General features: G+C 39.1%; 2 protein-coding genes across 2 annotated transcripts; one reads left to right on the forward strand and one right to left on the reverse strand.

Annotated features, from left to right (window-relative positions):
* Positions 1-2585: 2585 nt before the first annotated feature.
* On the forward strand, positions 2586-10117 carry kmo (kynurenine 3-monooxygenase). The gene is made up of 15 exons (XM_026309514.2): positions 2586-2645; positions 3162-3231; positions 3369-3466; positions 3879-3968; positions 4304-4352; positions 4757-4844; positions 5915-6080; positions 6236-6307; positions 7430-7551; positions 7975-8122; positions 8202-8259; positions 8362-8444; positions 8742-8843; positions 8931-8990; positions 9732-10117. The coding sequence occupies exons 1-15, from the start codon at positions 2586-2588 to the stop codon at positions 9876-9878; spliced, it is 1413 nt and encodes a 470-aa protein (XP_026165299.1). The 3' UTR covers positions 9879-10117.
* Positions 10118-10831: 714 nt separating this feature from the next.
* On the reverse strand, positions 10832-16947 carry opn3 (opsin 3). The gene is made up of 4 exons (XM_026309690.1): positions 16564-16947; positions 14233-14552; positions 12213-12464; positions 10832-11681 (listed from the first exon to the last, which is right to left on the reverse strand). Exons 1-4 carry the CDS (start codon positions 16880-16882, stop codon positions 11409-11411), a joined length of 1164 nt encoding a protein of 387 aa, XP_026165475.1. The 5' UTR covers positions 16883-16947; the 3' UTR covers positions 10832-11408.
* Between the last annotated feature and the right edge of the window lie 5503 nt (positions 16948-22450).

Genomic DNA, 22450 nt, shown 5'->3' on the forward strand with positions numbered 1-22450 from the left:
TATAACATAACAACTCTAGCCTTACTATAACATTATAACTCTAGCCTCACTATAACATAACTCTAGCTTCACTATAACATAACAACTCTAGCCTCACTGTAACATTATAACTCTAGCCTCACTATAACATTATAACACTAGCCTCACTATAACATAACAACTCTAGCCTCATTATAACATTATAACTCTAGCCTCACTATAACATTACAACTCTAGCCTCACTGTAACATTATAACTCTAGCCTCACTATAACATAACTCTAGCCTCATTATAACATAACAACTCTAGCCTCACTATAACATTATAACACTAGCCTCACTATAACATAACAACTCTAGCCTCACTATAACATAACTGTAGCCTCACTATAACATTATAACTCTAGCCTCACTATAACATTATAACTCTAGCCTCACTATAACATTATAACACTAGCCTCACTATAACATAACAACTCTAGCCTCACTATAACATAACTCTAGCCTCACTATAACATTATAACTCTAGCCTCACTATAACATTACAACTCTAGCCTCACTATAACATTATAACTCTAGCCTCACTATAACATTATAACTCTAGCCTCACTATAACATAACTCTAGCCTCATTATAACATAACAACTCTAGCCTCACTATAACATTATAACACTAGCCTCACTATAACATAACAACTCTAGCCTCACTATAACATAACTCTAGCCTCATTATAACATAACAACTCTAGCCTCACTATAACATTATAACTCTAGCCTCACTATAACATAACAACTCTAGCCTCACTATAACATAACTCTAGCCTCACTGTAACATAACTCTAGCCTCACTATAACATTATAACTCTAGCCTCATTATAACATAACAACTCTAGCCTCACTATAGCATAACTCTAGCCTCACTGTAACATTTTAACTCTAGCCTCACTATAACATTATAACACTAGCCTCATTATAACATAACAACTCTAGCCTCACTATAACATAACTCTAGCCTCACTATAACATTATAACTCTAGCCTCACTATAACATTATAACTCTAGCCTCACTATAACATTATAACTCTAGCCTCACTATAGCGAGAAAGTTTTTTTACATTATAATGATATACTCTTGTAATTTTAGAGAAAGCCATTTATTGTGTATTTGCATATACAAATATAACAAACATACTGGATGTATGCTGATTATTTTTCTGTGAGGGAACCAACATTACAACTACTGAAGTTTGACATTTCTATTCATTTTGTAGCCAGTGGGAAATTTACTTTTTTATCCAAATGATCAAAATTTGAACATGGTATCACAATATAGATAACAATTAAAGGACTGTTGGCTTTTTTGTTTGTTTGTTTTTTTTTTCAAATGAAATGTTCATTGTTTTAGTGCTCTCTTCATTAAGCTAATACAGTTAATAAACTAAACTTACTGTCACCCCACAGCCACTAGATGGCAACAGATTTCTTTACTTGTACCGACATTATACTGTCAATACCTATCACTTTGAACATCAGGAGTATCAGGCAAAGAACAGGGTTGATAGTCACACTTTTTATTTTTGTATGAATCTCTAAAAAATATGCTCAATAGATTCCCTTTCAATGTGAAGGCTAAAGTTTCAGGATGGGGGTAACTCCATTTACTCTCCTTAAGCTTATTCTGTTCAAACGATGTAGATGTTCAAATACATCTTGTGCTTTTGTGTAACCATCATCATTGTCATACACTATGGGGGTTGGTTTTCCCAATGTCATTTTATTGGGAGAAAAATAAAAAATGGACACAATCTTAGAATTGATTGTAAAAAGTTGAATTTCATTAAAATGTAACATCCTAACATGACATAAGAAAAAACTAGGAAAAAACATAGGAAAAAACTTCTCTATAACTTTTAAAAATTTTTACTCTTACATAACACTCAAAAGAAGAATTGACAGAACAATTATTTTTTAACTTGTCAGTCACTACCACCCCCAGAGTCACAGTTCTGACAAAGAAACACTGGCAGTCCAGGTGCAGCCTTTGTGCTTGTACAGGATCCACTGCACCCATGTCTCCCTGGAGAGACTGATTGAAAAGAGGTCCACACACCGAGCCGAAACAATCATCATCATCTGAGGATGACTCCATCTCTGCCTTTTCCTTCTCCTGGTTTTCTTTGTTGATGCCTTAGTCCTTTGCTTTTCACCATGAGAAAAATTTTTTTTTTATCCTCTATCTTTTAACAGGCTTGCAGAAGACAAGAAAAGCATCCTCATCTGGGATGTTTTTTTTATTTTTTTGCCAAAGACAAAGCTCACAGCTACACAATGCAGTGTAGCAAAGAAAATCATATTTTTAATACTAATAGTTGTTTTATTATACATCCATTTTCTTAAAAACCAGAAGAGGAATTCCAAAGTGCTGAATATTCGGAAAATCAGCTGTTACCTTTCTCTTATGTTTGCCTTGAAAGAGGAACTGGTTCAGAGAGTCATATTTACGGGATCACTCAGCCCCTCCTCCTTTTAAGTTTACACCCACTATTTCTGTAAATCCACTACAAGTGGACAATGAGAGGCTCGTGTCATCGGACAAATCTCAGAGACAATGGAGGGATCCACCGGCAGAGTAGCTAAGAAAAAAGTCGCAGTGGTGGGTGGAGGTTTGGTAAGACAAAAAAAATGAAAGAGATTTATATTCATTGTGCCTCTTATCTATTGAGCTCTTGATTGTCATTGTGACCTGGCTCTTATCAGCAGCAGTTTGGTAAAGTTAACTTTTAGTCGGACAGTAAAGACTTTAAAATCTGTAGAATTTGGTACAAAATAATATATTTGCCTTTTAAATACAGAGTAAAAGAGTAAATGCTATATAGAGTAAAAATTACAAAAGAGTCTTTAGGAATGACCATATATCCTCCTATAATTACAGTATATATTGTATTTTTAAGAGACAAGTGGTTAAAGAACTCAGATTTAATTAAATAAAAATACTGTACTTGTATATATCTTTGAGGAGTTTAATATTTTTTTCCCCATATTGCTCACTTGATGTACAGTATATGCAAACATTTTAATTTATAAAGTTAATAGTAACTATAACACCAGACAAATGCAGTGGTGTAAAAATTAACTGGAATATTTCCCTTTGATAAGATTTCCCTTATTCTCCTTCATCATTTAGGTTGGGGCGCTGAATGCCTGTTTCTTTGCCAAAAGGGGCTTTGATGTGGAAGTCTTTGAAACTAGGGAAGGTAGCACTGAAAGTTCAATTTGAAGTCTATTACATGATCACATCATGCATCGTTCTCTGATTACACCCACACATCAAAATTACAATATTTCTGAGTAGTAACTGAAAATTCAAGCATATTTGTGCGGTTTTGGTCAGATATCCGGCTCGCCAAAATTGTGAAGGGAAGAAGCATCAACCTGGCTTTGTCTCACAGAGGCCGACAAGCACTGAAACATGTTGGAATTGAGGAGAAGGTATGTTGACTGACTATATTGGAACAACACACCTCAAGCTGAAGGGGTGTGGAATCCCTCCATTTGTTCGTTGGTTGGGTTTCTTATAATGAAATATTCTGCGTCTAAGGTCTGCAGTGTTTTTGTTGATCCACCTTTGCTGCCCTGACCAGCTTAAGCAAGCCTGAGGAGTCTGCATCAAACCCCCCTTTTCAGCATGATGAAACAAGACCCCCTTTTTCCAACGGTTCACATACTTTCAAGGACAAACCTTGAAAGAGACTGGACTAGCTTACTAACTATGGAATGACACTGTCTCTTTCTAATTATGATCTGTTTGTTCACTATATTGATTTGTTTTTTACAGCAAATCCTAACAATGCATAGAATGATTAGGTAGCTTTAGTCTGCAATAACCCGTGTTTTTACTCAGATTGTCTCTAAGGGAATCCCTATGCATGCAAGAATGATCCATTCACTGACTGGAAAACAGTCCCCAATTCCTTATGGAAAGAAAGGCCAGGTGAGCCTACTATATATTTTAACACTACTGGTCTAATGTGAATATATGTTTTATCATGTAAATCACACAGAGAGCCAAGATGTGACAAAGACTTAGTTAATTCATTAACTACTTATACAGGTTGTCATGTTGACTTTCTAGTGACTCGTAGTTCCTGATTAAATAAAACAAAAATATACAAGAAAGACAATGAAAGCATGTAGAGTCGTATTTGTAGGGAGACAGTACAAACCCAAGAGGCTTCCTGTTCATGTTTTAAGTTGGCAGTACAGTTCTGCTTAGAAAGCTGTAGTACCTGTAGAACTGCACTGATACACAGTTTGTTCTCCTTTCAGTACATCCTGTCAGTAGACCGAGCCAATTTGAACAAAGTGCTGCTAACAGGTAAAAACATTAACAGTGTCTTTGTAATTCATCCAAAATAAATGTGGAGCATTCACACTGAACACAGTATCAAAAAATACTGTCCTGAAATACCCAAATTATAACCACAAATTTTGAATTGACAAGATAAAGAGACTTTGTCCAGTGTGAAAGCTTAAGCATCAGTTTTCACAAAACTAGATATACTGACTGCTGAGTTATGTCAGTGAGATTCATTAGAGGATTGATCAGTGGAAGGTTAATCCCCTTCTGTGTCAGTCTGACAGTCTCGGTGCTCACTTATTAGTACGGTGAAGGTTTGCTATATAATTTAATAAGATATTACCAGTTATTTTAACTTGCTGCTGTTATGTCAAACATGCATCTGTGATAGAATTTCTTTTTGTACAATTTTGGTGCCGCAGAAGCAGAGACATATCCAAACACAAAGCTGAACTTCGACCACAAACTGCAGGACTGGAGTGTTGAAACAGGGCTGATGACCTTTGTCAGGTAAATAATAACCAGCCTTAAACATCCAAGCAGTCAAAGCACACCCACATACACATGCAGTGTACATAACAAATGATTCTCTGTTTTAACCTCTGCCAAAATGAGAAAAACACTTAATTGAATCATATTCTACATAAAGACTGTCGTGCACATTACACATCCCGGACACCTCCTTTTCTTCTCCCTGTAGCTGAACTGCGTCACCTCATATTTGCTCTCTCCAGCTTGTATAATTAAATGTACATGGAGAATTTGTTGCTACTGTGATTTCCCTTTGTATGTCCCAGAAAATGTAAAAAAAAAAAAATAGCTGGCAGCAGGAAATACTGTGGATGTACATGACCTACTTTGTTCTTATAGCCTCCTGTGTATATCATAAAATAATCTACTTTATGGATCTATCTATTCACACCATAACTCTTTCCATGAAACACAATCTGGGACCTGAAATAAATGAATACATATTGTACTGGGGTCCACTATAACCTTAATTAAGCGTTTTTTCTTCTTCAGTGCTTGTTAGTAAGTTAAATATAGCTGTTTTATAGTCTTTTTAATTCTAAATAATTTTACTTTTTTAAATGAACTTTCAAGTGTAATATTTTTGTTTTAAGTTTTGTAAGGGCAAGGATCATGTGTCATTTTAATCTTGTTGCGAGAAGTTTTAAGAATTGTGTTTCTGCAGTAGGCTATGGTACAGTCTGAGACTACAAAAAGTCTGTAGCCTGAGTTTCCAGTGAACTACAAAGTAACTGCAGTGTGAGACAGAAAAGTTCAAAAGTACAGCTCTCAGTCTGCATTTCACCTGTGTTTGGATCAAACAGACCCAGGACTGTGCACTTGTTTTAGGAGTGTCATTGTTCCTAGGAAAACTGATAGTGACCTGTGACCAAAATGTTGCCATTGCTCAATAAATAATTTGAAGTGTACATTTCCCTCACATTGGGCACCCTCAGGCTAAGCATGAAAGGAATTAGCCTGCTAAATTAAGTCTGGTGAAGCTAAGTTATTTGGCTTATATCCATACTAACGTCAGTATTCTGTGTGTCCCATTATGGTGTGTTTCTAAGGTCAGATGGGTCCAAGAAGCAGACCACAGCAGACCTGATTGTAGGCTGTGATGGAGCTTTCTCTGCCACCCGCAAGCAATTCCTCCGTCAGACCCGCTTCAACTACAGCCAGACCTACATCCCCCACGGCTACATGGAACTCACTATGCTGCCCATCAATGGAGAGGTCAGACCTCTTTACTGTATTTTCATTTTACTGATGGTGGAGACTTGTATGAGCCAGCCACAGTGGTGCACAGTGTGGGCTTGAAAGTTGGGCATAGTTGTGTTCTTGTTTTATTTTTTTATTTTTGTTTGTCACACTTTCATCACCATCCATAGTTTGCCATGAGGCCTAATTATCTGCACATCTGGCCAAGAAACACATTCATGATGATCGCCCTGCCCAACTTGGTGAGTGTAAATTGTCTTCTCTATTGTAGGTCCACTGTTTTCTGCTGTGAATTGCAGGATCATTACCTCACATAATTTGGCTGACTGGTCTACTCTTATCAGCCAATAGAGACTTACTCATCAGAAATCTTCAGACAGAAAAGTCCAGGTTCGGTGTCATGTCTTCCTTCTCATCTCAAGTCTCTCTGCCTGACATCTCTGTCTCTCTTGTCCTTCTTAATGCCGCAATGATTTTTCCGACTCAGCACAACAGTTTTGGCCTCTTTGGTGAGAAGGGGCTAGGCAGCTGACTGAAGTGTATTTGCTTTGTCTCTCACCACCCAGTTCCCAGGAACACCATAGAGCTGAGAAAAAAACAAAACAAAATAAAAACAACAATAGCAGCATCCTTGCTGTTGTGGATACCATGGTAACAGAGAGTGCTGAAAGGTCCCCAGGGAGGACTTTGTAATGTTGAGAGACAGCACCTGCTCAGACGGGTAGATAATGACACCCTCACAGCCTCAGTGTGTTGAATGAAGTTTGGTGTTTGCGCTGATGATAGAAAATTCTGTGACGACTTCAGCTGGGAGGCTTTTGCAAACCCATGAAAACAATGCACTTTGGGAAAATGTAGCTGTAATAATTACTCAGGTTTAGAATATTTGATCACAAATGCACATATGTATGTTACATTGTGGCAAACACAAACAGAGCACACCGAACAGGGCATAACTCTGACAACATGTTTTATAAAAGCAGACATTAGATTAGATATTCTTCTATGATTTAACTAAACCAGTGGCAGATTTTCCTTTTGATATGTGTATGGGCCTGCTTTGTGTTGTAGCATATACAGTATACAGTAATTGCACCCATTCCCAGTGGCCCACAGTCAGTGCATTTCTACACTGTGGTACTCTCATTTAAGTAAAATTTCAGAATACGACCATAGTAATGTATATAACATATAAATCCTGAGCTCTGCACTGCTGGGATCATGTTGCTGGAACAGTATGTGGTACAGTTCAGTTGTAAAGCATGAAGTTACATCTTTGTGACTCGATTTAACTTGACAAGAAACATGCCACAGTAGATTTGGGAGCTAACATTGCTGTGCACTGTGTTTGTTTTCCAATTTAGGACAAGACATTTACCTGCACCCTCTTCATGCCCTTTGATGAATTTGAGAAGATCACCACAGGAGATCAAGTCATCGAGTTTTTCCAGAAATACTTCCCTGACACCATACCACTAATAGGAGTGTCAGTGACTTTCTCACCTCCAGCCTTCACTCTCTCTCTTCCTATCTGTCATTTGTTTCCCCATTTCTTCCCCTCAGCCTTTATCCCTTCACCCACTCTGCCAGGCCATCCTCAAACACTTTGGTTTGCCATTATCCCACAGACTCCAGCTACATCCTTAGCCGCGATCTGTCAAGTGTGAAATTGCACACTTACAGTTTCTTTGTCCATCGAGGTTATAATTTGAGATGAACTTTATATTTTGAGCAACAGCGAGACAGGGGAGGCGTAAGCTGTAGAAGTGCTATAGGCTTTCAATCACTATTATTCACTATTTCATTCATTATTATTCAGATGCTATTGTAGTTGGTAAAACTCAACATTTGTTATTTAGAAAAATCCAAATGAGTTAGAAATTGTTTTATTTTAATTTGTGCCTCGCAGTGACACTCTCAAGAGGGATTATTTCCGATTGCCTGCACAGGCCATGGTGTCTGTCAAGTGCTCCCCATATCACATCGGTGACAAATGTGTCCTTATGGGAGATGCAGCCCATGCAGTGGTGCCTTTCTACGGGCAGGGGATGAATGCTGTAAGTAACACTGATGGGAGGAGACAAAAGGGCAGAAAAGAATTAAATGGAGACTCATTCATCCAATGATGCATTTCAGGGCTTTGAGGACTGCAATGTCTTTGATGAGATAATGGATCAGTTCAGTGAGGATCTCAGTAAGTACTAGAAGAACAAAGATTAAAGGAGACACATCCATTGTTCAGAAAACGTAAATGAAAATCAGTTTATTTATTTGTTTTCCTTGCATGTCTCTGCAGGTGCTGTACTGCCTGAGTACAGCAGAGTCCGAGTTCCGGACGACCATGCAATTGCAGACCTGGCCATGTACAACTATGTTGAAGTAATACATACTTTTTAAAAAATGATTCATTTAATAACCGATCAAGTGACTGTGTAAAGCAAAAGAGTTTCCCTGCACAGTGTTTTATATTCTTTCAGCACATTATTTTAGCTTTCTATCCTGCAGCTTTATTGTTCTGGTTTCACGTTGCTGGGCTGTGCTCATGGCACCATTTTCAACCCAGTCACACAGCAGAGCAAATGGAGCTTTTTAGCACAGAGCTACAGAGCCAGATATCTTTCTGGGGAGCTATTACAACCAAAAACTGATCAACATTGTTTTTGTTTTGCTTTGTAGATGCGAGCACATGTCAATTCCAGATGGTTCCTTTTCAGAAAATACCTTGATAACCTCCTCCACTTCCTCATGCCAAAAACAATAATCCCACTTTACACAATGGTAAGACTGCTAATAAATAAAAACAATTACTGCCTCATTGCTTGATCTACAATTCAAATCTTTACTGGTTCACTTCACTGTCTTCAGGTCACGTTCACTAGGACGAGATACCATGAAGCTGTGGCACACTGGCATTGGCAAAACAAAGTAAGACTGTTTGACAAAGCAATTTCCTGTTTTTAATTCATCTTATTTCCTGTGTACAGTTTGCTTTTTGGGTACCTTATTTATTTAGTTTAAATACTTTAAATACTCTTTTAAAGTCATGTAATTATCAGTGGTGGACATGAAAGGCAGACGTGGCTCTCAGTGGGTAAATACTTCCCTTTTTTAGAAACATTTGATTTATTCTACAAAGAAATGTTTCTGATTCCTTATGCTTGGCTGTATGTGCTAATTAGTCCTGTGTCTGATGTGAACTATACTGATGTCTCAAGCTCTAATTGTCCACTGTCAGTGGGCAGTGGGGAACTTCACAGTCTCCCCTGTGAACTGTTAAAGTCTGTAGGTTCGTGTCAAAGGGCAAACCGACCTCAACAAGGGTGCAGAAAAACTACTGCATGAAGCAGCAAATACAGTAGTGAAGCATAGGACTTTTACAAAAATGTGACAAAATGGACAAATAGAGTCAGAGCAGAGAAAGAGTGTCAGTGGTCTATGTCTTAGTTGAGTGTAGGGAAGGATGTTTTAGCTGAAGATAGTGTGGTCACTGAATTACATGAAGCATTTTTATCCAAACTGTGCCTTCTGTTGTTGTTAGCTGAAGTACCTCAAAACGGATTGATTTAAAAAGTGTAGTAAAGGTGCGAGGAATGACTAAGTTTGTGTGCATAGAAACTTACATAAATACATTCCACTTATTTATTTTTTAAATATATATTTTCACAGGTGATACACCGTGGTTTGCTGTTAAGCACAACAGGAGCTGTTTTGGGAGGTTCATACCTGCTCATTAAAAATCCTCCTAATGTCAACAAGCTCATCATACCTGCTGAGAAAGTGTGGAACAGGCTCATGGCCCTCAGGACCTCCTGATCTGACAGACAAGCACAAAGACTGGAGTCTGAAAACACTTGAATTAACTGAGGGGGTCCAAGTTTTAATTAGAGTTTCAATGAAACCTCTAATTTACAAAGAAGGCTTCAGCAGGCAGGTTAATGAACTGTGGTAATAATTGTCATAACTTATACCAGTCATAATGATTGATAGTACAATTTTATTTCATTAGTATTTAACAGATAATGGTTTTACTGAAGGAGTTTATCAGTATTATACTGTATTTGATTATTTCCCTGACATTGTCATCAGCTCTACAATTCCAATAAAAGTTGGCTCAGCTCATAGTCATATCACATTTTAATTTGTCTTTGGGGAAATGTTTTACATTTACATTTTTGCACAGGTTAAAGAAACAATATACAGTGCATGTTAGTTTGTGAGCTCTAGGATTACTTACCATGGGATAAAGGTGAGCTACCTGTTTTCTTTTGCGTCTAGTCTTTATGATAAGCTGCCCCTCTCTTGGCTGTAGTTTTCATATTTAACATTGCCTATAGACGTGAGAGCAGTATCGGTCTTCTCTAACTCCTGGCTATGGTTTTCCATAATGTGCGAATACTTTGAATTGAATCATAATAAAAACAAAGACCATTACCTCATTAAGTCCCTCACACACAGACATGCTAACGGAATTACCAGCAATGGAAATCTATTCATCAAGTCTATTCATAGCTGACAGCTGAGGAGGTTCTGCATGGAGTTTCATTGGAGCATATTGAGGTCCCAGTCTCATCTCCTCTTATCTAATTGCTCTCCTCTAGTCCTCATGCTCATTATTCTACCAAATGTCATTTCACAGTGACTGTTCATGACACACTGGAGGCTTAGATTGAAATGAGATACGGTACAACAGGCTAGGTAGCTTAAAATAGGGTCTCTTTATTGAATCCATATACAATAATGTCAGGTGTACTATGGTTTATGGCTAAAGAGCTACAGCTTATTTTCCATTTTACACATTTGCAGTTGGGTACCAACCAAAGAAAATCTGCTATCACACCAAAACACCGCTGGTCTCTAAGTGCTCGACACAGTCCTATACATGACGCAAATACTCTGTGATATATTTGACAAATAAATGTGATTCATCCATCCATCATTATTATCCATCATCATCCATTCATTATCTATATCTACTTTTTCCTAACCAGGGTCACAGGGATCTGCCGGAGCCTATCCCAGCTCTCTTTGGGTGAAAGGCAGGGGTCCACCCTGCACAGGTCACCAGTCCATCACATGGCTAAATGTGATTCATATCTATCTATCTATACAAACATAATCTGTTATCACCATTATGTACTTAAATGTTACCACAGCTGATGTTAGATGAGGTTGTTAGGCTTGAAACTACACTTTGAGGAAGCATGTTTGGTTGAGGTTCAGTGGCTGACAGATGGATATTTACAGTTAGATGCAATGAATCTGGGTCTGTTATTTTGGCCTGAAGTTGCATGTTCGGTCCTAAGGCATACCGAGCGTGGGGATTACAAGTCCAGTCCTTGTGGATCATAATGGTCTCACTTGAATGACATTAACCTCTGAGGAACTGGCAGCTTTGGAGGTCATATCAAGGTGGTGAAAGTCATCGCTGGTAATGATGAAGACGATGGAGGAGGAGCTGAAGGTCACCCTTTTTTTGGGTCGGTCCTTGCTGCTGTGCGAGGTGGACATGACAATCGGTCGTATTGGGCGCTCTACTGGAGCCAGGGGGCGCTCTTTGAAGGTGCGCTGCAGCCAAGATAGTCTCGAACAGAGCAACTGCAGCAAACAGCGCCGGAACTGTGAGAGGACAAAACTAGTAAAGTGATAGTTTCACTCTTACACAGTGAGGGCACAGCACACAATGAATATAACCCTCTACATATGAAGGCTTGAAAATGTAATACAAAACTGAGAATAAATATGATGCAATTTATTTTCATTTACAAATTACTATAAAGTACTGTGTGTAAAAACACCCCAACAAATACTTCTAAACACATTTGAAAATACTCAAAAAACAAACTGAAGCAGCACAGGAGAATGAACCACTGATTTGCCCTAGTTCAGTTCGGTCCAGTTGTGGTCACTGGAAGGGAAGAAATCAACCTACAGGAACCTACAGGAATATACACAATATATTCTAGGTGGCAGCAAAACCTAGGGTAAGCAAGTGTGGTCGAAACTTCCCACTGAAGCCACCAATAGCTGCTACACAGAGCAAGAAGGTTAATGCTGGAGAGGTGCACAGCTTACCACAGGTCCTAAACATGACCCTATAATTGAACTTTCCATCCAGTAAACATAAAAAACCCCTTTATGACTACAAACCTTTCTGCTCATGAAGACATAGATGAGGGGGTTGTAGGCGGTGCTGGATTTGGCAAAGAACGAGGGGATGATGGCCATAGTGGGAGAGACTATGCTCTTCCTGCCGAAAGCCTCTAGCATGGACACAACTGCATAGGGTGTCCAGCAAACCAGGAAACAGGAGATCATCAAGAGGAACATAACGGCGACTTTCTTCTCATACCGCAAGATCTTGATGATCTGAACCGTCTGCAGGTCCTGGATGGAGCGCAGCTGCCAGAAACAGGAGAGAGGAAGATGCTGTGACGTGGAGGACATTAAATCTGAAAATGACACACACCACCTTACGACCAGATTGTTGGATCAACTGGTTTAACTGGTCGGTTCCTAAACAAGTGGGACTCTTTAAAACTGTATATGAACATGAAAAACTACACTGCTCAACATAAGTACAAACAAGTTATGACAAGTCTTATCTTTGTAATTTGGGCCTTTTATTGCAAATGAAAAAAAAAACGTATTTGTAAGTGGACATTTCATTTCAAAAGTTAAGTACAGCATCACTTTAAATTATTAACAAAATTAGATTTAGCACAATGCAAAAATCCTGGATTTGACAGGAAATAATTGACCGCTAATGGAAACAACAATATGAATAACAATGTAGTTGAGATTATAGCCCACAACTAAGGCAAAGAACTAATGGCTATTTTCTGGAGTCCCTCAGGACAGTCTACAGCAGCTGATTGAATCACTGCAAGCTTCTGTCTCTATTCATGAACTCACAATGTTTGTTTGTATTTATGTTCTATATTTCTCATAAATCCATGATGTATTTCCATGTTGATGTTCTACTTCTACTGCTCCTGATGTTCTCTCAGGATTTTCTGATGTCTGTGATGAGATTTCTGGGCGGTCTCAAAGCAGGCCAACTACTTTTCCTTCTCTCTCTGTCAAGCCAAAAATACTCTGTGGGGTTCAGAGCGCAACTCTTTGAAGATTTTCATAGCATCTCCCAAAATGATGTGACGTGCGATGAGTCCGCCCAGGCCTCTGACGCACTCAGGGAGCTTCACACTGCTCATCCTGGGGCTCTAAGGAAGTAGCAGCTTACATTTCCTACAAGGTTGTGAATACTTAAGAAAGAATATATAGAAGCTGAACCAAACCACGATGCAGACACACATATGGGTCATTTGATTAGAACGGCAGAGTCTTTTGCTCATTTGCATGTTTGCTTACACACTGTCCTGTCCAGTCACTTCATCTGCTCCATGGAAACAGAGGAAGATGAAATAAACAAAAACAGATTCTAATTTCTAATTTCAATCAGACATCTTCTCCAGTGTTTCCATGAATCATTAACGTGAACACAACTGCTTAACTCCCGCTCCTCAGAGCCGGCTCACGTCCTTATTTATCAGGCCGTCTCCCACGACTGATGACATCCGTGACACTTAAAGGGTGCACTCCAGACAGGGACAAGAAACAATGATTTCCAATGATTTCCACTGGACTGGACAAGAGCTGATAACAATGCCCCAAAGAAAGAGGTGTGAAAGGCAACACAGGGCATTTTGAAAAAAGTGAAACCCTAAAGAAGCTGCTTCATCTGTGCAGACTGTGACCAAAAATGACTTTTTATATAGTTTATTTAAAAAAGACAGTGCACATTAACAGGCAATGAATTAACCAATTTATTTTTATCTATAGTTCTAAACTGATGTTACAGTCACACCTAAACAATGGGACATTGAAATATAATACCAATGTTACATTATATTAAAGATGATGAATATTAGAATATAATAGAGATCCTTGCTGTCACATCTGCAGAGGGAAGTGGCAGAGGGAACAAAAATACTTAAAAAGCTGAAGTGGAAGTTAAAAGGAAGTGCAGCTTCCCTTAAACTGTACACAGTTAAATTGTGGTTTCAAGAATTAATGAAAGCAGTTGAAATGTCAGCTGCTGTGTAAGTGGTAAAAGCTGAAGACTTGTTTGAAGACAGTACAGTGATTCAACTCAACAGAAATGTCTTACCATTTGCACTGTGTAAAGGATGTTCCCGTAGCAGTAGATCATGACACCCACGGGCACAAAGAAACAGGCCAGGAGGAAGAAGAGGATGAAGGAGGCATCATTTGGGTCCTTAGAGGCCCAGTCAAGAGAGCATCCCAGCTGGTGGATCTCTAGAGTGTAGCGGTTCCACCCCAGCAGAGGAGCCCCCGTCCAGGCTAGGGAGTACAGCCAGATGTGGGCGATGGCCCGCCATGCCCAGGGGAAGTCCACCACCTGGGCGTGGACCACACGGATGTAGCGCTCATAGGCCAGGGCTGACAAAGTCATGATGGAAACGATACCTGGCAATGGAGGGAGAGAGATAGTCTGCTGAGTAATGCAGAGCGCTCGCTGCAGGATATGGGTCAGTGGGTACTCAGTGTCTCTTCATCACACTCTATGTAAACAGAACATCCTGGTACTGAACAGTACATCCAAGCATTTTGTTGTGGACCATTTGAAGACTCACAGAAAGACTATTTACTAACACTCTCTCTCTCTCACACTCACACACACTCACACACACACACACACTCACACACACACACACACACACAGACACACACACACACACACACCTGGCTTTGGTTCTTATGGGCCATACATTTCAGGTATATTCAAGTATGTGCAGCCTCTACATTCATTTTGCTCCCATTTTATCACTAAATGTGAGACAAACAGCACATCTGCAAACCAAAGTCACAGTATTGATTCTGCATCTTTTTTTGTCAATACACATAGCCCACACTCACACAGCCTATATATATATATCCAATTAGCCTAGATACTCCAATACCCTCTCAGATCCAGTCTGCAAACCAGGATTCAAGAAGACAACAAAGGAACAGGGTCAATAAATGGAAACACAGCTTACAAAGAAAACACAGGTTGTTTCATACTATGCCATGAGCTTGAGCCACAGCTACACAGATAGGGTTTCAGTAGGAAGAACACGCACTGACAGATCTGCCAGGGCTTATTGCTGCATTGTCTGTGGTCACGCTGACACCAGCCTCCACTGTCTAATATATATGATTTGATGGTTTGTACACAGAACACTAGAGGACACAGAGACATTTATTATTGTACAGTTTTAATATTAAAATCCAGGGGAGCCATATATTATTACTCATTTTATCAGCGGGTGCTGGGAGCAAGACTCTCCAGTTTTGTCATGTTCATGCCTCTGCTTAAATCTGTGACCTTGGGTTTTCACAGGTAAAAGGTTTCACAGAATGCACGAAGATTTTTAACCTCAGTACTGTACTGTGAATGACAATGGAGGGGCAGGTTAGTCCCCAGGGAGTGTTGTCACAAATTAAAAATCTGCATCAGGTGCCAGGCGTGTCCTGCTCATCTGAGTGTCAGCCAAAGCAGCAGGACACCGCATTCAATGTCACATCAGTGATGAAACATGCTCTTACACCTGGTGTAGAAATATCAACCATGGATTTGGATGTATACATGTTTATATGTGAGATTCTCATCTGTATGACTGTATGAAACACTGTATTTACAATATAAATCAGATCACAACACTAAATGCTGAAAATGCTGTGCCAAAGATGTTCTTTACATCATGTTTAGTGAAGCCAATGTCAGTGAAAGGACAGTACAATGACAGATGAAGAGGTTCATGTCTGTGTTTAACTTGATGATAAAGAAGCAAGCAGACTGACGCTTTTCTCTAATGAGCTCATTATCACACATTATCCATTGTCCAAAGCTGTAATTCCTACAGAGGTGGGACCTGAGCAGTAGGAGTGAATAATTTACTTCTGAGCATCACAGCTATACTGGCAATATATGGGCAGTCATCACGGTAGAGTAAGACAGAAGCTGTAAACAGTGGAGGTGGCTGTGCATGAAGCAGTCAGCTGCAAAATGTACTCACTTTACATAAAAACACACACTTTATTGTTGGAGGGCAACAGAACAAGCCCTTCTAGCTTAGATTTGATTGCAGCTAATCATTGAAAGAGACTAGAAGGTCAGAGTAAACTGATTTTGACCAAGGCTTAATTTTTTACCATCTTCAGATTCTCTAAAGAAAAGTGCAGAAGAGCTAAAAGCAAAAGATGTCACCACATTTTTCAGTTTCCACATTAAATATAATTCTTTCCTGCAGAGTCGCCTACATGGATCAGCTCCTCTGTTTACATTAGGCTTCATATTCTAAATTAAATCCATATCCGTGTTTAAGATTTTTGCCTGCAGTGAGAAACGTGTTCAGTGTAATAAAGTAGTCCTAGTATGAAAATGATAACACATAACACATAAATACATGGACAATAAATAATTTATTTCTCTCACCAAATAAGCTGTTGCTGAAGCCGTCCCAGACGCATGTCGCCTGGCTCCATATCCATCCACCTTTGACGCACGAGGCAAACGTAAAGTTTATCCCGATGACAGAAACCAGTAAATCGCTCAGGCTTATGTTGACCAGTAACAGATTGGTGGGCGTCCGGAGCCGCTTGAATTTACAGTACAGTATGATGACAAACACGTTGCTGCAAAAGCTAAACACGCCAATGGTCCCGATGGTGAAAGCGAGAAGTTTGTATGTGCCAAGTGCGAAGACGTATTGCTCCGTGCGCCTCTCGGCTCTGCTGGCGTTGGCAGGATTCATCGCGTGGAGGAAAACTTGGTTTCCAGCATTGCGCTCCCCGCGCCGCTAATTCAAACCCACCGGAGAGAAACTGGGTCAATGTGACACCGTCAAAACACACACACACACACACACACACACACACACGCACGTACGGCTCACTTCCTGCTACACTGTCAAAGTAAAAGAGTTTTTGACCGTCATGTTTGGCGATGAGCACAGGCCTTATTGTCGCCATATTTAAAGCCGAGGAACACACAGAGAGGGACATTTAAGAACAACGTTTGATATAAATGATAATAAAAATACAGATGATGCAGAACATCACTTATATTTCATGCTGTATGCCCGTTTATGTTTTTACGCTTTTATTTTGAAACTATTCGAAATACTTTCCCGTCTTATTTTGACGAACTTTGGGGCAAATGATGCGACTTCAACAATCAAGACAGTTTTGAAAGTAAATTATGTCTCCACACCAGTGCTGCATATATATATATGTTTCCCTTCTACAACTAAAGTTTACATGCATTATTTTTAAATGTTGAAATGCATTTATTTGAGGTTAATTATTAGTTGTAGTCATTTTCCACCTGTAGCCCAGGTGATATATATCCCACAAGCAGCTGCACATGTCTATATGAAAGTGTGTGGTTATGATGTCTGATTTTGTTTAAAATAAATAAATAAAATTAAGCAAAGAACCATAGAAGAATGAGTGAATAATAGACTCGAGCAAAAATTACACAGTATGTACAGAGTGTGTACATTCTTCAGCTCGTTGAGCCTCTGGCCAGGCCTGTGGCAGCGGTAAAGTCACTGCCCAACTTCTCAGGCCAACACCTCTACATGCACCAGGTACCAAATGACAAGACAATAAGTCAGTGGGCTTTGCTGTTCCTCCTGTGACATTTCCAGGTGCTCTCCCCTCACCAGTCATTTCATTTTGTCCAAAGAGAAATGTCACCATGTTGCAACTCTGGATTCCTGAGGCAACATTATTTGGGTCTGACCTCATTTCTCTGTGCCTCCGGGTTTATTCAAAATAGCAGATCTTTGTTGAACAACACAAGAAATGATGGGGGTTACACAGCACAGACTCTAGGAATGTTTAATTACAGTGATACTGAATTCACTGACTCCCATTCACTGCTTGAATGTGTTTCTTACAGGGTATTTATGAAGCTTTATTACTCATGTTGATGTAATTACAGTTCGTAGGATTTATTCTGACACTGTAATAAATCCCTTTATAGCCCAAGGGCAGTGTAAAAGGGACCTCTGAGTACTGAAGTCAGTGGTTTAGTTTGCTAAAATATGCTGTCACACATCACTTTTCGTTCTTGTGATTGATATTGACCTCTCATTGTAAAGGTTGACACAGAACAGCAATTAATCATGCTTTTCTCCTGGAAAAAATTGCATTAGTGATCCACATGTATTGCTCAGATCAGCAGCACTTCAAAATACATAGAAAAATCCTATTAATAAATCAGTCAATGGCACTGAAATATCCTTGGGGAAAAGAATTCCAATATGTGCGGTAAATGTTAGAAACTGAATAAACTTTATTGACAAATGAAGGTTCAAATATAGATCTAGTATGTTCTGTTGCCCTTTAGGTATTTTTTAATGCAGCTCTTAAGCTTTTATTGCTTATTTTCCAAGCACTTTAAATTCTTCTTATCATTGGTCAGACTGTCTGCAGCTTTGTCAAGCTTCCAATGAAAACACATCTTGCAGCCTGTGCATCTATATCCTGCTTTCCTCCCATTTGTTTTTCTCTCTCTTTAATCAGAGACACTGAGCATAATGTGGGTTCTGCTGAGCAAAGTCTTATTAAAGGCAATCTCCAACCATCGGAGCAAATAGCATATAAACAAACCTTCACTGTTGTGCCCCCCCTCAAGATTTAATTACTGTAGCATTACACTCACTGTACCATCATTCAGTTCTATAATGAACGTCTAAGTGGTTTTAAACCATCACAAACGTCTGCACTTCAGACACGACAAAGTGCAGGTTCTACCACCACCACTAGCACGTCCCCACAATATTCAGGCTCATTATACTGTTAGTCTCCAGCAATCTGGTATTGGTTCACTGGGTAAGTAGACTTTTTTGTCTACTGTAAATGAGCTGATGTGGACTTCAGTAGAAAAAGGTGTTATTCATGCTCTGTCAGCTTTTTCAATTATTAGAACCACACAGGACCACACAGCTGCAGGCAAAACTAAAGGTCTTCATTTGGTGACTCAGTTTTACATTATACTGAAAAGACAGATCTCATCATTGAGGTTCATTATTTAACGGAAATTAAACACTCAGTCCTGCACCAGGAAACACAACAACAATCAAAACAATAGTAACTCACTGCTGAGCTTTAGTGAACATTGCAGCTTTTCAAACACTGACTATCAGAGCAGGGTATCAAGAAAGCAGTCATCATTTTGGGAAACATGCTTCCCTTTCTTGCCACTGGTTGCTAATATGAAGACACAACCAGCATGTAGTTAATTTAATACAGTTCTTCTCACCTTACTGTCAGCAAGAAGGGAAATAGTGGCTTTTCCCCTTCTGTTTAAAGGTTGTTGTAATGTAAACCGAGAATGTAGATACATGTAAACCAGATATTCATCTTCTAAGTCTAGGTTTACAGATAGGGTGGACTTTCAAATGTTAAAATTTCTTTGGCTCTGGCTTTAGACAACAAATTACCCAAATAGTAACCCAAACATAACCTCTCCCTGAGTGGTTGCCCTCCGACTCCACAGAGTCCTAGCACCTGTGACATAGCACCATAAGAATATCTTGACTTGTGCCTGCACAATTTTTCAATAAATGTTTAGCAGAAATAATTCTCGTCTCTCAAATGGCTGCATATCACCCCTGATGTCTCTGATGCATTAACAAAGAGGAAAATAAAAACGTGAACTTTGAGGACATAGGGTGGTGCAGCTACCAGGCACTGCTGTATACAGTGTATGCATGAGTAAAAATAAATTTTAACAAGACCCATGTCAAATTCCATGTGTAGCTACAAGGCCAGCCAGATTTAAACCCTAATCACAGTGAGTCCCAGGTAGGTGGCCCAATTCTGGCTAAATATAATCTTTTAACAGGATTCAGAGGAGCAGACTCCAGATTAACATAACATTTGTGATTCATCTTTATTGAGTTATTACAGTACACCATAGCTTGCTGTTGTGATTGGATAAGATAAATCTGTGTTTATTAGTATAAAGTATTTCTTCACACAAATGTGTCACAAATGTAAACTATAACCTGCCATGGTGACAGACATATAAAAGACTTATCTTTCACAGTGGTGGTCTGCAGAGTCTGTTCTTGGATGTTTCAGGTCTATAGTTTCTCTCCTTAGCAGTGACATCATTCCAGAAGGATTTAGTTATCAGGGTGGTGTCTGCTAAAGCTGACATTGTTTCCGAGGCTGGCCATTACTGTCAAGAGCAAGTAGAGAGATCCAGTAGTAATTTCTAAGTAATTATTTAATTTTATATAAAAGAAAAGGAAAATCTACCTGAAATGTGACATTGGTGTCATGGAGTGATCAACCAATGTAGAATTAGTGTCGGACTCAGTAGTTCTTCTTAGCTCCACGGAGAGTTTTGTTTCCTTTTAGCTCATTGTTTTGATTTTACTGCCCACAGTTATGCTCTCATCAGCCATGTCTTCTGCCACAGCAGTTCGTAGCTAAAAACCCAGATACAACCACTGTAAGTTATGTGCTCAGCACTAAAATGCAGGCAGACAAGCTGCACAACAACTCTGTTACTGTTGTTTTTGCATGGCCTGTGGATGTTATAGTTTTCACCACTGAGTGGGGCCTGTCAGTGTCAGATGTCTTTTTTCTGCTTAACCTAATTGGGCTGTCTTCGCACTTCACCACTGGGTAATCTCATACTAGTCAAGTGCTGCTTTCCAAATCTGTCAGAGCAGTTGTAGTGTTTTTATTTATCTCAGGGTTACGAGACATAACTAACAGCTTTGTTGACACGGTCTCCACAGTTTTTATTAAAACACATACTGAAAGCTATCTTTAGCGTCATATTCTAAGTTCCTTGCTGAATTCTTAACAGCTGATGGTCCTCTCTGCCACATGTTCTACCTCAAAAATTTAAAAGCAGTAGTGATGTATGGGGGGTTCAGGACAGGCCAACAAACTCTTTTGAGGGAATCTGCTTCCTTGAGAAACTGATTCTATTTAAAACCAATTTATCATGATTTCACACTTGATTTGCATAATTATGCTAATTACTTTCTGTCCTTCAGGTCATGCAGTCACCCCAGCCATTACGTTAGATGTGGCAATTTGTGGTTAAAGCACGTCACCCTGCTTAAGGCAACTTATTAAACATGACTCTACTTGCAGACATCAACATATAAGTTAAGATGAATTTATAAGAAACATTATAAAAGAATGCTATAGTAATATGTTACTGCTTTTGCAGAAGTATTGAGTTTGAATAGCTGTCTTAATGTTGCTGATAATAACATAATAACAATAACATTGTTAGGACTGTGGAAGTGTAGTTTATCTTATGATGTCACCATTGGACAGTTATTATGCATTACCTGTGTTATGTGGACAAAGATGCTCCTATTCTAAGATAATGCTAATCCAGTGTGTCACTGAACAGGTACAGAACCAGTATCAACTCTCATTGAAACTCCTGGGCAGAAAGTGAAGAAGCAGATTCTAAAAATGTCAAGGTAATAAAGCTAGCTGCAGGTACTGACTGTAATTCCTGAATTTTAAATTGTAATATGAAAGGAGGCTATGTGCATTTTGAAGCCATTTTTGTTATCGCATATTTTAAAAAAACAAATAAAACAGAATCTGGTTACCCTTAGCTTATGTATCTGTAGGCATCATTAGAAAGCTCAGCACAAAAATCAGGAGATGGTATTTTACTGTATATTTTAGAGTTGTCATAAGGAAACTCATACCATAATGTCAACACAGCATCTAGAAATCATAAGCCAAAAGGTCATAGTGGAAGACTGAAAAGTCCAAGATTAGTCTACAGCAGTATCACACAATGAGTCTGTATTTTATTTTCAACCGAGGGAAGAAAAAAACAGATGTTTGGAAATCACAGTGAAAGTGGAAATACACTGTAACTTTAAAAGTCAGGTAAATGTCATATGGCTACTGGAACAGGACAGGTATTGACACAGACACTCTCAGAATACCTCATTACCAGGCATTGATGTTATGGCAAAAATGAACATTCAATATACAATATTGGCATGCAGAACATTTGGAGTGCAATACTGAAGGTTTATTATGCTGACACTGTAGCCTGATTACTGGTTGGGACCGTAACGTGTATGAAAACAATAAAGCTTTAAATGATTGATGCGCAAATAGACAATCGATTTGTTAGAGTTAAACAACATAAACAGAGCAAAATTTCTATATATCTACAGGAAAAATGCATTACAGCATCAGAAGGTAGCCATTGCCAGTGGCCCGATACACCATGGTTCTCAGCAGACAGAATAAACATCAGTTTTGGCCATTTTGTCCTTACACCTGTGGTGAAGGTGACTGTAGACAATGAA

Source organism: Mastacembelus armatus, chromosome 15, assembly GCF_900324485.2.
Source record: "Mastacembelus armatus chromosome 15, fMasArm1.2, whole genome shotgun sequence".
Lineage (NCBI taxonomy): Eukaryota > Metazoa > Chordata > Actinopteri > Synbranchiformes > Mastacembelidae > Mastacembelus > Mastacembelus armatus.

Bases quoted from the DNA above. Each gene is read 5' to 3' on its own strand.
- kmo (XM_026309514.2), top strand. From the start codon at position 2,586: ATGGAGGGATCCACCGGCAGAGTAGCTAAGAAAAAAGTCGCAGTGGTG. The intron at 3,467-3,878 runs GTATGTTGACTG...GTTTTTACTCAG, and splicing joins ATGTTGGAATTGAGGAGAAG to ATTGTCTCTAAGGGAATCCC. The intron at 6,308-7,429 runs GTGAGTGTAAAT...TTTCCAATTTAG, and splicing joins TGATCGCCCTGCCCAACTTG to GACAAGACATTTACCTGCAC.
- opn3 (XM_026309690.1), bottom strand. From the start codon at position 16,882: ATGAATCCTGCCAACGCCAGCAGAGCCGAGAGGCGCACGGAGCAATAC. The intron at 12,465-14,232 runs GTAAGACATTTC...TGTTTCTGGCAG, and splicing joins TCCTTTACACAGTGCAAATG to CTGCGCTCCATCCAGGACCT. The intron at 11,682-12,212 runs GTTTGTAGTCAT...GTCCTCTCACAG, and splicing joins ATGTCTTCATGAGCAGAAAG to TTCCGGCGCTGTTTGCTGCA.